General features: G+C 55.7%; 1 protein-coding gene across 10 annotated transcripts in view; it reads left to right on the top strand.

The window, feature by feature from the left end:
- Positions 1-11,737, top strand: part of Nktr (natural killer cell triggering receptor) — a 48,183-nt gene extending 36,446 nt beyond the window's left edge. For 9 of the 10 annotated variants that reach the window (XM_048334695.1, XM_048334704.1, XM_048334703.1 and 6 more), the window contains 8 exons: positions 855-1,010; positions 1,836-1,923; positions 2,363-2,508; positions 4,523-7,093; positions 7,630-7,725; positions 8,269-8,325; positions 8,655-8,771; positions 9,851-11,737. In XM_048334695.1, the coding sequence (XP_048190652.1) occupies positions 855-1,010; positions 1,836-1,923; positions 2,363-2,508; positions 4,523-7,093; positions 7,630-7,725; positions 8,269-8,325; positions 8,655-8,771; positions 9,851-9,938 (3,319 nt within the window). In that variant the 3' untranslated portion in view covers positions 9,939-11,737. The remainder of the gene's footprint in view (positions 1-854; positions 1,011-1,835; positions 1,924-2,362; positions 2,509-4,522; positions 7,094-7,629; positions 7,726-8,268; positions 8,326-8,654; positions 8,772-9,850) is intronic. The other variant, XM_048334697.1, reaches the window with a different exon arrangement.
- Positions 11,738-12,478: the final 741 nt, after the last annotated feature.

Raw genomic sequence — 12,478 nt, 5'->3', positions numbered from 1 at the left:
GGACCACAAGCCAACACCACCATACCTGGCTTCTTTTGTATTTTTTGACAGTACTAGAGATTGAACTCAGGACTGTGTGCTTCCTAGGTCAGTCCCCTACCATTTGAACCACACCTCCAGCCCTTTTCAATTAATTTTCTAATAAGGGTCTGAGTTTATGACCCACTATGTCCACATTATTGTGTTTCCCCCATAGCTAGAATAACAGACCTAAGCCACTGGTTGAGATAGTCTCTCTAACTTTGATCTCCTGCCTTCCCCTCCCAAGCAGCTAGGATTACAGGCGTAAGCCACTGCTCCTAGCCAGCTTATTTTTGGGGTGGCTACTCTGTAACTTTTGCTCCGGCTGACCTTGAACTGTGATTTTCCTGTCTAGCCATAACTAGGGTTGGAGAGATGTGCACCATGCATGGGGCCCTCAAACTTTTTAAGAATTGACTATTAAACATGGAGAATTTTAGGATGCTAAGTTTTGGGGTTTTTTTGCCAGTCCTGGGGCTTGAACTCAGGGCCTGAGCACTGTCCCTGGCTTCTTTTTGCTCAAGGCTAGCACTCTACCATTTGAGCCACAGCGCCACTTCCGGCTTTTTTCTATATATGTAGTGCTGAGGAATCGAGCCCAGGGCTTCATGTATGCGAGGCGAGTACTTTACCACTAGGCCACATTCTCAGCCCGATGCTAAGTTCTCAACTGCGTGGATGTTCGCTCTGTGGAAGTGGACCCTTTGGAGTGAGACCTGTAAGCTGTGGGTAGTTTTGTTCTTATTTCAGTGTCTAGTTCCGTATGCTTTGCCTGCTGATGAAATGCACCCAGGACCAGTGTTTACAGGAGGCTTTGCTTTGCTCTTTCAAAGTCACTCTGAGAGAAGCGAAGCCAATGAGAAGAAGTCGGTGGAGTCCAGTGCCAAAAGGGAGAAGCCTGTGGTCCGCCCAGAAGAGATCCCTCCGGTGCCCGAGAACCGGTTCTTACTGAGAAGAGACATGCCTGTGGTGGTCGTGGAGCCTGAGCCGTGAGTGCGCTGCCCTATGTCCCTCCATGATGTCCTGTCCCTGCTGGACGGGCCCCAGCCAGCGTTCAGAGCGCACTGAGGAACACTAGGGCAGCTACCTCCCCTTCTTGAAGTCACAGTCCACTGACGTACTGGGAAAAGGAGGTTGCGCAAGTTGGTAAAGGGAGAGATTTTGCTCTTTGTTTTTGTTTTTCTTGTTGAAATGGGGTCCTACTACATGCCCAGACTGGCCTCAAACTTGTCATCCCCCTGCCTCAGTGCCCAGGCACTGTCCCTGAGTTTCTTTTTGCTCCAGGCTAGCACTCTGCCACTTGAGTCACAGCGGCACTTCCAGCTTTTTCTGTGGATGTGGTACTGAGGAATTGAACCCAGGGTTTCATACATGCTAGGCGACCACTCTACCACTAAGCCACATTCCCAGCCCGAAAGATTTTATTACTAACCATATTGATCTTTCATGAAAGAGGTAAGGCTTTGGTTATCAGAAGAGTTGAGCTTTTTGGATCCAAGTGAGTGATTAAAACACGTTTTGCTTTCTTGTGTGGGGGTAGGGGGCAGGTCCTACATGCAATCCTGAGTATCTTTTTTTCAAGGCTAGTGCTCTACCACTTGAGCCACAGCTCAACTTCTACTTCAGGCTTTTTTTTTTTTTTTTTTTTTGGTAGTTTAGTGGCAATAAAAGAGGGTCATGGAACTTCCTGCCTTGGGCTGGCTTGCTGCACTCCTCCTATCTCAGCCTCCTAAGTAGCTCAGATTCTAAGTATGAGCCACCAGCACCCAGCTGCACTGGCTTACTTTTTGTTTTCATCATGTCTTCTTTTCTAGGAACACTTCAGATGTTACACCCATTGTAAGTGATCAGAAACCATCTGTATCAAAATCTGGACGGAAGATTAAAGGAAGGGGCACAATTGTACGTGTATAGTTTTCTCTATTCAAACCACTTAACCTAAACAGCAACTTTTAAAAAATTTTATAACCTATCAGTAAAATCCTAGCATTGATTTGGGGCAGCGTATAAAACCTGTGCAGGGAATTAGTTGTGTTTGCTATCAGTTTAGGAAGGTATTGCTATGAGTCTGAATCCACAGCTATATGTGGGGCAGCTTATTTGGGTGGGATATGAGATAGGTGTGCAACTGTTATTGAAGGTGTTGTGAAATCTTAGTGTGCTAAGGAATACATACAATAACCCTTGGGGCTTTGAAAGGACAGCTTCAGATGGGGTGGTAAGGGAACGCCACCCTTCCCCATCAGTTCATCCCCAAGATCAGCTCTTCAGCCTGACAAGCCGATAGCAGACTGATGACAGGGCATTTTTAAAATAGGCCTTTCCTTTTCTGTGTTTAAAGCGCTATCACACACCTCCACGGTCAAGGTCATGTTCTGAGTCAGAGGACGATGACAGCAGTGAAACACCACCTCACTGGAAAGAGGAAATGCAGAGACTAAGAGCCTACAGACCACCAAGTGGAGAGAAATGGAGTAAAGGCGATAAGTAAGCCCAGCCTTGTGTATGTTTAGTATTTCAATTATTAGGGGACTAGAGGCCTAGCTCACAGCCCCGTGTGGAAGACAGTCAGTCAGAAGACAATTGTGACCCAAGAGAATGCACTTGGGAAAAGCTGGCGAGTGTCAGAGCTATGGTTAGGTGAGATGAACAGCTTTGAGGAGCTTACATCATTTCCTCTGTGCTGTCTTCCGAAACTCTACTCCATTTTAGGAAATATTAGGACTTAAAATTATATAGCATTGTTTCCTCACCCAGGTATCTTAGTCACTGACATATTAACTGGTGGACAGTAAAACCTGTTCCTAGCGTGTGCATTAATTTCTGACCCGCTTCTCAGGAACCAGTGGCTTACGCCTGTCATCCTAGCTACTTAGGAGGCAAGGATCTGAGGATCACAGTTCAAAGTCAGCCAAGGGAGGAAAGGTCGTGAGTCTCTTATCTCCAATGAACTACTCAAGCCATACATGGAGCTATGGCTCAAGTGGTACAGCACTAGCCCTAGCACAAAAGCATGGGGACAGTGCCCAGGCCCTGAGTTCAAAGCCCCAGAATCAGCACCACAAAAAAAATTTTTTTTTTTGTTCTGACCCTGGGGACTTCAGAAGCAGGCTCAAACATAACCTTCAGGCACACCTCACAGCAGAAGGGAGCCGTGGCTTTGTATGCATTCTAGTGGAAGAACTCCTCCCAGAGTGGAGGAAGGCAAGATGAGGCTGGCATTGAGAACTCTCCATTCTGAGCGGTGCTGGCTTTGCCACTGAGATAGCAAAACCCCCATCCATGTTCATGTAATTTGTCTTAAGGTTCTGCTCAAAACAGTGCAACTAACTACAACCTCAGGGGAAAAGTGATCATGACTGTTGAAAAGGTTGAAAATAAGAGTCAGGTTCCTTTTAGAAAAGAAAATGAGGCTTCTCCTAAAAAATTCAGACAAGGCCAGGGAAGAGTTGAGTGTAGTGCTTGCCTATCTTGAGTGAGTCTCTGTGTTCTGTGTCCAGCAATGTAAAAAGAAAAAAAGGTAACTAATTCAAGTAGCTATCCTCTGTCTACAGCCACTCAACAAAACGGTATAGGAATCTAAAGATTTCCAAATCAGAGACCTTTGTGTTGAAAGTGAGGTCAAGTGCTCAAGTTATCAGCAGGGAGAGACAACTGAAGGTACAGGAGACAGATCGCCAATAACTGCACAGCATGTCCTGTTCATCTCCCTGAAACTGCTTAGAGGAAGCGGGTCATGAGCACATGACCATGACAGGACAGCACAGTGTGGCCATGTTCTCAGACATCAGAAGTGCCTTGCATAGCTTTCGAAACAATATTTTTGTAAGTGAATCTGTTAGTGCTGTCAGGGTCACTTTGATTTGTGCTTCTCCCCCCACCCCCTACTGTGCTTAGACTCAGGGCCTTGAATTTGCCAGGCAGGTGCTCTACTGCTGAGCCACACTTGCAGTCTTTTTTTGCCGCCGATGATTATATAGGGTCTTTTCCTGCTTGGGTGCAGAACCAGGCTGCAGTCTGCCTATTTTGGACTTCTCATCAGAGTTGATATCACAAGAATCCACCACACAGAAAAGGCCAGAAGTGACGCTGTGGCTCAAGTGGTAGAGCACTAGCCTTGAGCAAAAAGAAGCTCAGGGACAAAGCCCAGGCCCTGAGTTCAAGGCCCAGGACTGGCCAAAAAAAAAAAAAAAAAAGAAAAGAAAAGAAAGAACTTTGCTCTCCAAGCTGGCTTGGAACTCCAGTCCTCTGCATCTGACCTCATACAGCTAGGGCAATAGGCAGGCACCACGGGGCCAGCGTTGGGGTGTGAAGTCTCAGGTGTGTGCCTAGCTGGCCTCCGGTCCCGATCCCGTCCCGTCGCTAGGATGGCAGGGGTGGGCCTCCGGCTCGCTGCCGGGAGCCCCGTGGGTGCGTTAGTGTAGCAGCGATGCCGAGCGAGTCTCGGGACTGAAGGCCCACAACCGCCATAACTGCGTGCATGTCGTGTTGGTGTCTGCAGGCTGAGCGACCCCTGTTCGAGCCGATGGGATGAACGAAGCCTGTCCCAGAGGTCCCGGTCGTGGTCCTACAACGGCTACCATTCCGATCTCAGCGCGGCGAGACACTCGGAGGGCCCCCCCAAGAGGCGCCGGAAGGAGAAAAAGGGGAAGCACCGGAAGAAAGCCAAGAAGCAGAAGCACTGCCGCCGCCACAAGCAGGCCCGGAGGAGGAAGGCGGCCCCGCCGGTGGACGCGGCCTCGCCCAGGGCCTCGGGTCGCCGGGCGCGGCCCCCCTGCGGCCGGGAAGGCCAGTCTCGCTCCTCCTCGGCGTCGTCCCGACCCTCCTCGGAGACAGCGTGGTCCAGGTCGGAGCGGGAGGCGCGCGGCTCCTCGGCCGGCTCCAGCCGGGACTCTTACAAATCCAAGTCTCGCTGCTCCGGGTCGGACTCGCCGTCGAGGGCCGCCTCCAAGTCCCCCTCGCACCGCTCCCACAGCAGATCCAGGTCCAGCCGCAGTTCGGCGTCGGGCCCGCGGAGGGTGACCAGGGCGCCAGGCCCGCCCACCGAGGGCCTCCCGGCGCACGCCGAGCCCCTGAGGGCCGCAGCCGCGCAGGTCGGCAGCGCGGCGGGGCCGCCCGCGGTGGCGGAGACCCTCCCCGTCATCCCCCTGAGCGACAGCCCGCCCCCGTCGCGGTGGAAGCCCGGACAGAAGCCCTGGAAGCCCTCCTACGAGCGGATCCAGGAGATGAAGGCCCGCGCCGGACACCTGCTCCCCGGCCCAGGCGCCTGCGGCCTGGCGCGCTGCGCCGCCGGAAGCGGAAGCGCGACCTCCCGTCGGAAACGAGGGCGGGACTCGGACAGCGAGCGCAGCGCCCTCTCGAGGTACAGCGGCGGCCGGAGCTCCGCGGGGTCACGCGGGTCGGGGAGCCGCACGTCCCGGAGCCGGTCTTCCTCGCGGTCCTACTCCAGGTCGAGGTCCCGCAGCCCGGCCAGCTCTCGCTCCCGCTCCCGCTCGTCCGCATCCCGCTCGCGTCGGGAGCGCAGCGACGACTACAGCCGCTCGTCCTCGTTCACGTCCGCAAGCAGCCATGGTGGGAGGCGCACCCCGAGGACGCGAGGGTCCGGCGGGAAGAAGCGCGGCCGCGGCGGCTCGCGGAAGGCCCTCGGGAGAAAACCCGCCCGGGGCCGGGGCCGGCGCCGGAGACCCCGCAGCGAGAGCGGGTCGTGGTCGGCGTGCTGCTCCTCGGACAGCGAGCAGGCCTCCGCGCCGCCGGCCCGGGGGAGGGGGAGGCCGGAGCTGAGAGCCGCGCGCCCGCGGGCCGCCAGGCGGGCCTGGAAGGAGAGCCCCGCGGGGCCGCCGCGCGCCGGGGCCCGCCGGAAGGACTACGCCGAGAGCAAGTGGGACGCGGAGTCGGACGCCGAGCCCGAGGCGGGCTCGCCGGACAAGCCCGATCCCCGCCGGCTGTCGGAGAAGGAGGAGGGGGAAGCCAGCTCGGACTCGGAGGAGGCCGGCGGCCTGCCCGTCGGGGCCCGGCGCCCCACGACCTCCCCCCGGCCCGGGGACCGCGCCACCCAGCCCGGCTGTGGCCCGGTCTCGGCCTCGGACTCAGAGGGCGCCCCGGGCCCCGAGCGCGGCGGGGGAAAGGCCCCGAGGCCCGGCCGCGGGGCCCAGCTCAACCGCAAGGGGAAGGAGAAGCTCAGGGCCAAGAAGGACCGCGCGCCGCGGGCCCCGAAGCGGAGCCAGGCGTTCCATTGGCAGCCGCCGCTCGAGTTCGGTGACGAGGAGGAGGAGGAGGCGGCGGTCGAGAAGCACGACCAGCCAGCCCCGCGGGGCGCCAAGGGCACGCCCGAGGCTTCCGGGCACGGCGGGCCCCGGGACGGGGCTCCCCCGCCTGAGGATGCGCACGACCCGGGGGCAACGGCCGCGACCCAGGAGCTGGCCCCCTGCTCCCCGGCCACCCCCAAGCCCGGCGGGGAGCAGGACGCCGTCCGGACGGACGACAACATGGAGATGTGCACCCCCGAGCGGAGCTCCCCGCCGGCCCCGTCCCAGCCCGGCACCCCGGAGTCCAGCCGCGTCCTCCGTCAGGAAGCGCCTGCGGGGCCCCCCGACCCCGAGGGGACCCCGCCAGAGAGCGGCTTGGGGAGACCGGCCGGAGCCAAGGAGAGTCCTGGAAAGAAGGAGGAGGCAGAGAAGAGCAAGTGGAAGCCCGTGCGCGGCGTGGGGAACGTGGCGGCCCCGTTGAGCGCCGGGGAGGGGCGCGGGGCGCCGCCGCCGCCGCCGCCCGCCGAGGCCCGGCCGCAGGGCCTGCGGATCGAGATCAAGAGCAAGAGCAAGGTGCGGCCTGGCTCGCTCTTCGACGAGGTCCGCAAGACGGCGCGCCTGAACCGGCGGCCCCGCAACCGCGAGAGCTCCAGCGAGGAGCCCACGCCTGGCCGCTCCCACTCGCACTCGCACTCGCGCTCGGCCAGCGCCAGCCGATCGCGGAGCCCTTCGGAGCCCTCGGCGCGGCGCCGCACTCGCACGCGGTCCGCCTCCTACAGCCGGAGCCGGAGCCGGAGCCCATCCCGGAGCTCCACCTCGTCCTACCGGTGAGCCCTTCCCCACCCCCACCCCTGACCGGGCACCTCCTCCCAAGGTGTCAGGCTTGGCGGAGAAGCCATCGAGTGGGATCTGAAGGAGTAGAGATAATGTAACTTTAATCTTACACGTTCTCTTGAGGCTGGTGCGCCCCCATGTAATCCGCACCTCCACTTGTAGCCTCTTTGCTGAGTAATTGGAGGTGAGGACCAGCTGCCTTTAAGCCACCATGGTCGGATCTCCGCCTCCTGGAGTCACCGGGATGGGGGGCGCGAGCTGCTGGGGGCCTAGCAATTGCATATTTTTTACTCATTGTCATTGTAGGTGGAGCAGGCACTCTGGCCTCATGCCTGTCATCCTAGCTACTCCAGGGGGTTCAAAGCCAGCCTGTGGGTCTCGTATGTCCGATTAAGCGCTCAGAAACTGGAAGTGGCACGGGGCTTACGTGGTAGAGCGCCAGCCTTGAGTAAAAGAGCTCAGGGGCAGCGCCCAGGCCCTGAGTTCCCGAGTTGGAACCCCAGGACTGACCAAACAATAATACTTATAGATCGAGGAGCTACTCCAGGAGCCGGAGCAGGGGACGGTATGGGAGAGGTCGAACCCGCAGTCGGAGCAGTTCCTACTGCAGTTACAAGAGTCACAGGTGAGTTTGCTCCATCGCGTGCCCCGCATGTCGCCTCCATCTCACCGCCTGGGCGGAAATCGGGGCCAGGGCCAGAGTCCCCACTCTCTTCCTCACCTTGCGCCATCTGCGTCTATGGTGCCCCCTGCCCTGCCCCCCTTGCCTTCCTAACTTGGGGTATAGATGAAGAGAAAGCCTGTGTACTGAGAGCCAGGGACCCAGGTCCGCGGTGTATGCCCTCTCCTCCCCTCCCCCCCTTCTTGCCACCCCCCCCCCACTCCTGTGGCCGCGGGTTCCTGTGCCCTCCTGGGCAGGTGTCTTTCCCCGTCAGCCCGTTTCACCCCCTCCAGCCAATAGCACTGCGTGACACTGCACCTGCAGGCTTTGATAAGCATCCATGGCTTTTTTGCTAAGCAAAACAATGAATCAAGTTAAAAGATATCCCTGTATGTCCCCTTTGATGGGCCCCCAAAAGGAAAGAAATCTAGGTTTTGCGTGGGGCTGCTGGCCTGTGCTGCCGGACGCCACACACACCTGGTGACCCCTTGCTGTGGTTTCCGCCAGGACATCCAGCCGGAGCCGATCTGCCAGCAGCTCATCGGGCGCCCACAGCCGCTCCAGGTAGGGCGGGCAGAGCCGAGCTGGGGGACCCCGCGGCAGGGGTGGGGGGTGGGGGGGGGCGCTACTGGGGTCTGGGAGTGCCCAGAGCATCACACAGGCTGTCGCAGACCTGGCTGCCAGTGCCCAGCCAGCATCACAGTCTTCCAGAGTCATAAGCCCCTTTAAAATGAGGTTGACTTTCCCTATGGAAGAGAACGTTATCATTTGCCTGTTCACATGCCATGGGTGGTTTGACCACCATGTCGCTTAAGAGCTCTCAGTCTTCTGAGGCAGGAGGTCTTTGAGTTCTTGGATGGGAAAAGCTAGCGTGTGCTGTTGCTGCTGAACAGGTCCTACTCTTACGACAGCTACTACAGCCGGAGCCGCAGCCATAGCTGGAGCCCGAGCCGCAGCCGCAGCCACCGGAGCAGCAGCTACCACCGAGGCCGGAGCTACCACCGATCCAGGTAGGCCCCTGCCTGTGAGCCCCTGCCGGGAGCAGGAGACTGGAAGCCCCCCAGGCTGCTCATACGAGAGACCCTGGTGTGGAGTATTGCCAGGTGATGGTGTTTGCTTCCCAAGTAGATGTAATAGTATTCACATACGAGCGGGCAAGCATGTCGTTTGGATAGAGTGAAGAAAGGTGGTACCCGCAAAATAGCGCTGCGCCTCCTCAAATCAGCCTACTTGCTAGAAAAGCCAATCTGTCCTTTTTAAAAGAAAATAATAACAATGTAATGTAAGCCCAACACTGGGCTGATACAGCCTGACACTGGAGGACTCCCCTGTCATCCTAGCTCAGAAGCTGAAGATCTGAAGATTGAAGTTCAAAGCCAGCCCAGGCAGAAAAGTCCATGAGACTTGTTTTTCCTTTTGTCTGTGGTGGGGCTTGAGCTCAGGGGCTGGGCACTGACCCAGAGTGCTTTTTGCTCAAGACTAGTGCCCTATCACCTTGAGCCACAGCACCACTTTCGGTTTTCTGGTATTTTAATGAGTCTCACATACTTCTCTGCCTACCCAGGTTGGCTTTGAGTCCTCAGATCACAGCCTTCTGAGTTGCTAGGATTACAGACAGGAGATTCCTTATCTCCAATGAATCCCCAGGAAACTAGAAGCAGAGCTGTTGTTGCTGAAGGGGTAGAAGGCTAGCCTTAAACAAACAAAAGGCTCCGGGACAGCACTCAAGCCCTGAGCTCAGGCCCCAGGGCCAACAAAAAAATGAAAAATGTCAGCTGGGCACTGGTGACACACCTGGTCATCCTAGCCCCTCAGGAGGATTGCAGTTCAAAGCCAGCCTAGTCAGGAAAGTCTGTGAGGCTCCCATCGCCAGTAAACCATCAAAAAGTTGGATGTGGCTTCAAGTGACATAGTGCCAGCCTTAGGCAGAAAGTTAAGGGACAGCAAACAGGCCCTGAGTTCAAGCCCCAGTACTGGCAGTGAATGGATGAACAAATCATCCTGAAGGAGCGAAGTGTCATGACCTTGGGAAGCCCCAGAGCCAGGGGGTGGGGAGGATTTCACTCGAGTTTTCCTTTCTGTGGCACAGGACTCGCCGGTCCTATGGCTCTGACAGCAGAAGTGACTGCAGCTACTCCCATCGCCGGAGCCCCAGCGAGAGCAGCCGATACAGCTGAAAATGGCCTTTTTCAGACAAAAAGCTTATCTTCATTGTAAATATCTGGTAACTTTTTAAAAGTTTACGAAACGTGAAACGTCCTGGCCATCTCTTGTTCTGCTTAAGTATCGGGAATGAGTTTCAAAGGCCGATTCTGGCTCAGTGTCATGCGTTCCTTTACATATTGGGTAGAAGAACGGAACATACAGACAGCTCTCCTAGAGAGATTTTTATGCCACATTTTGCAATAGCCAACCGTGGAAGTTTCGTTTTTCTTGAATCAAGAAGTGGTGAGATTTCTGTAAGTATTCATTTGTAATATTTCAGAGAAGACTAGGTAGGGGCTCATCTCACAGATTCCTTCGAATTCAGAAGGAATTCTTGACCTGTTTGAAGTTTGGGGCTCCTGTTGCTGCCAGGCACGGAACTATGAAGGTGCTGCGAGCCAGACGGAGCTCACCTCCAAAACCCACCAGCCAGTGCCCCATAGCCGTGGCGCCGTCACCTCAGGCCACTGGCTGCGTTAACTGGTACCTTCCTCCTTTTCTGTGTTTGAGGATGGATGGAGAAAGGGGTCACCAGACCACCCCCGATCCGCATTGCTTCCGCCTTAACTACATCTGCACTGTCTCCACAGAGCTACTATACACACGTGCTTTTTGAATAACAAACAGCATTGGAAGTTTCGGTTGGTAGAAACCAATTCTAGCCCAGCTCCCGTTTTGGTGCCTGGAAATCTTTTGGTGCCTTTTTTCTTTAAAGCATTATCCTTTACCTAGCAGATGTTAAAAAGACTGGAAGAGAGAATATGAATTTTTGTTTTTTTCTTTATTCACTGGCACCTAGAATGGTTTCTTCTGAGCTGGCTTCACTTTGACTATTGGAGGGAGCTCCTCTCAGCACACAACGGCCCCCGGTGGGAAGGGGGTCCTGCCGCGCGTGCGTATTGATAACACATGGATGGTGGGTTGGACTTGTCCTGCCATGCCACGACACCCTACAGCTTTCCTGCCCCACACCACGGCACAGTTTATCCTGTTCCACCAAGACCCACGCTGGGCCCAGCGAAGCCCTGCCTGACCTGAGTGAACCCCAGCCAAGAAAAGAGGGGTGCAGGGTACTGTACTGCCTCCGGCTTTCCTCCCAATGGCTGGTGGGGTTTCTCCTCTTTCAAGTCTCTTCATCTTCCCCAAGTGTACTTAAATCACCTCAGTGCCAACCTAGCCCGCCCGTGCAGAAGAAACTCCCATGGAATATGTGCCACGGACGCCCGTACCACCGTGCCCCCGGCCTCTTCCTGGTGTGTCTGACCCTCGGCGAAGAGGCACCCCAAGACCTGGACACACAGAGGAAGTGACATTGGATGTCTTGAGCATAGCCCCAGGGTAGAGAATGGATCCGGGATATCCAAAGCCCTGCATTCAATTGCCAGCGTCAAAAAACAAGCAAGTAAATGAAACCTGTGGCCCATAGGAGGTAGATGAACAGATCAGGAGGTGACTGCTACGCCAAACCAACTCCTAGATCCAGCCCTCGAAGTGAAGAACCAGCTACTCCTGGACTGCTGTAATAGGTTTCTTGTGGCTGTGGGGAGGGGACAAAAAAATCCCCCCAACTCAAGCGAGCTGAGAGAGCCCCACGTGTCAATTCTCAGCCTTGCTGTGTGTTCAGGGGGCCTCGCAGCTTCCTGTGCTCTGGACATCACACTAGCAGTGGGCCTGTGCACCCCTCGGTTACTCACGCTCCAGTCTACCTACCTTCTTCCTTCTGTGTTGCTGTTTGGTTTGGTTTGGGTGAGTTCTTTGGGTTTTTTTATTCTTCTGGTGCCAGAACTGTGGCTTGAACTCAGGACCTAGGCACTCTTCCCTTTACTTTTTCACTCGAGGCTGGCTACTCTACCACTTGAACCACAACTCCACTTTGAACCTTTCGTTGAAGCCAAGAGTCTCCTGGCCTTGCACTGCCCGGGCTGGCCTTGAGTCTCCTTCCATCCTCACATCTCAAGCTTCCTGCGTAGCTAGGATGACAAGCATGGAGCCAGCGGTGCCCAGCCATCCTGATCTGATTCCAGGGCTCGTGTGACTCAATGGTGCACCAGCAGTCTCCCCTGAAAAGGTCTGATGTGCTGTGGAACACAGGAGTGCCCCTGCTTGTGGGGTTTGCAAATGTGGGGGTCACTGTGCAGCAGGAAGGGCACCGTGGAACTCCACCCTGAAGCAGGGAGGAGGCCCCAGAAGCGGCCTTTGCAGTGCTGGACATCAGTGACCCACATTCTTCAGTGTTCCCCTTGCATTTACTAAAGTGAACTACAGGAATTGCTTTTCTTCCTCTCTTACTTTGAACTTTTTTTAAAAAAATAAAAGTAAAACAATGTCCTGTAATGTGCTTCTCTAAAGAGAAAGTGAATTTGGGGGACTTATATTGTAACATCTGGTTTACTGCCTATGATGATATGTTCAAAACATGTAAAAAAATACTTTTGTGCATACCAGCAAACGCCTCCTTTGTATCCACTCCAGTTCTCCTAAATGTTGAAACAAAGGGGGGGGGGGGTACGGG

The sequence above is a fragment of the Perognathus longimembris genome, chromosome 26, assembly GCF_023159225.1.
Source record: "Perognathus longimembris pacificus isolate PPM17 chromosome 26, ASM2315922v1, whole genome shotgun sequence".
NCBI classification, from domain to species: domain Eukaryota; kingdom Metazoa; phylum Chordata; class Mammalia; order Rodentia; family Heteromyidae; genus Perognathus; species Perognathus longimembris.
This window is presented reverse-complemented; position numbering and strand designations above follow the sequence as displayed.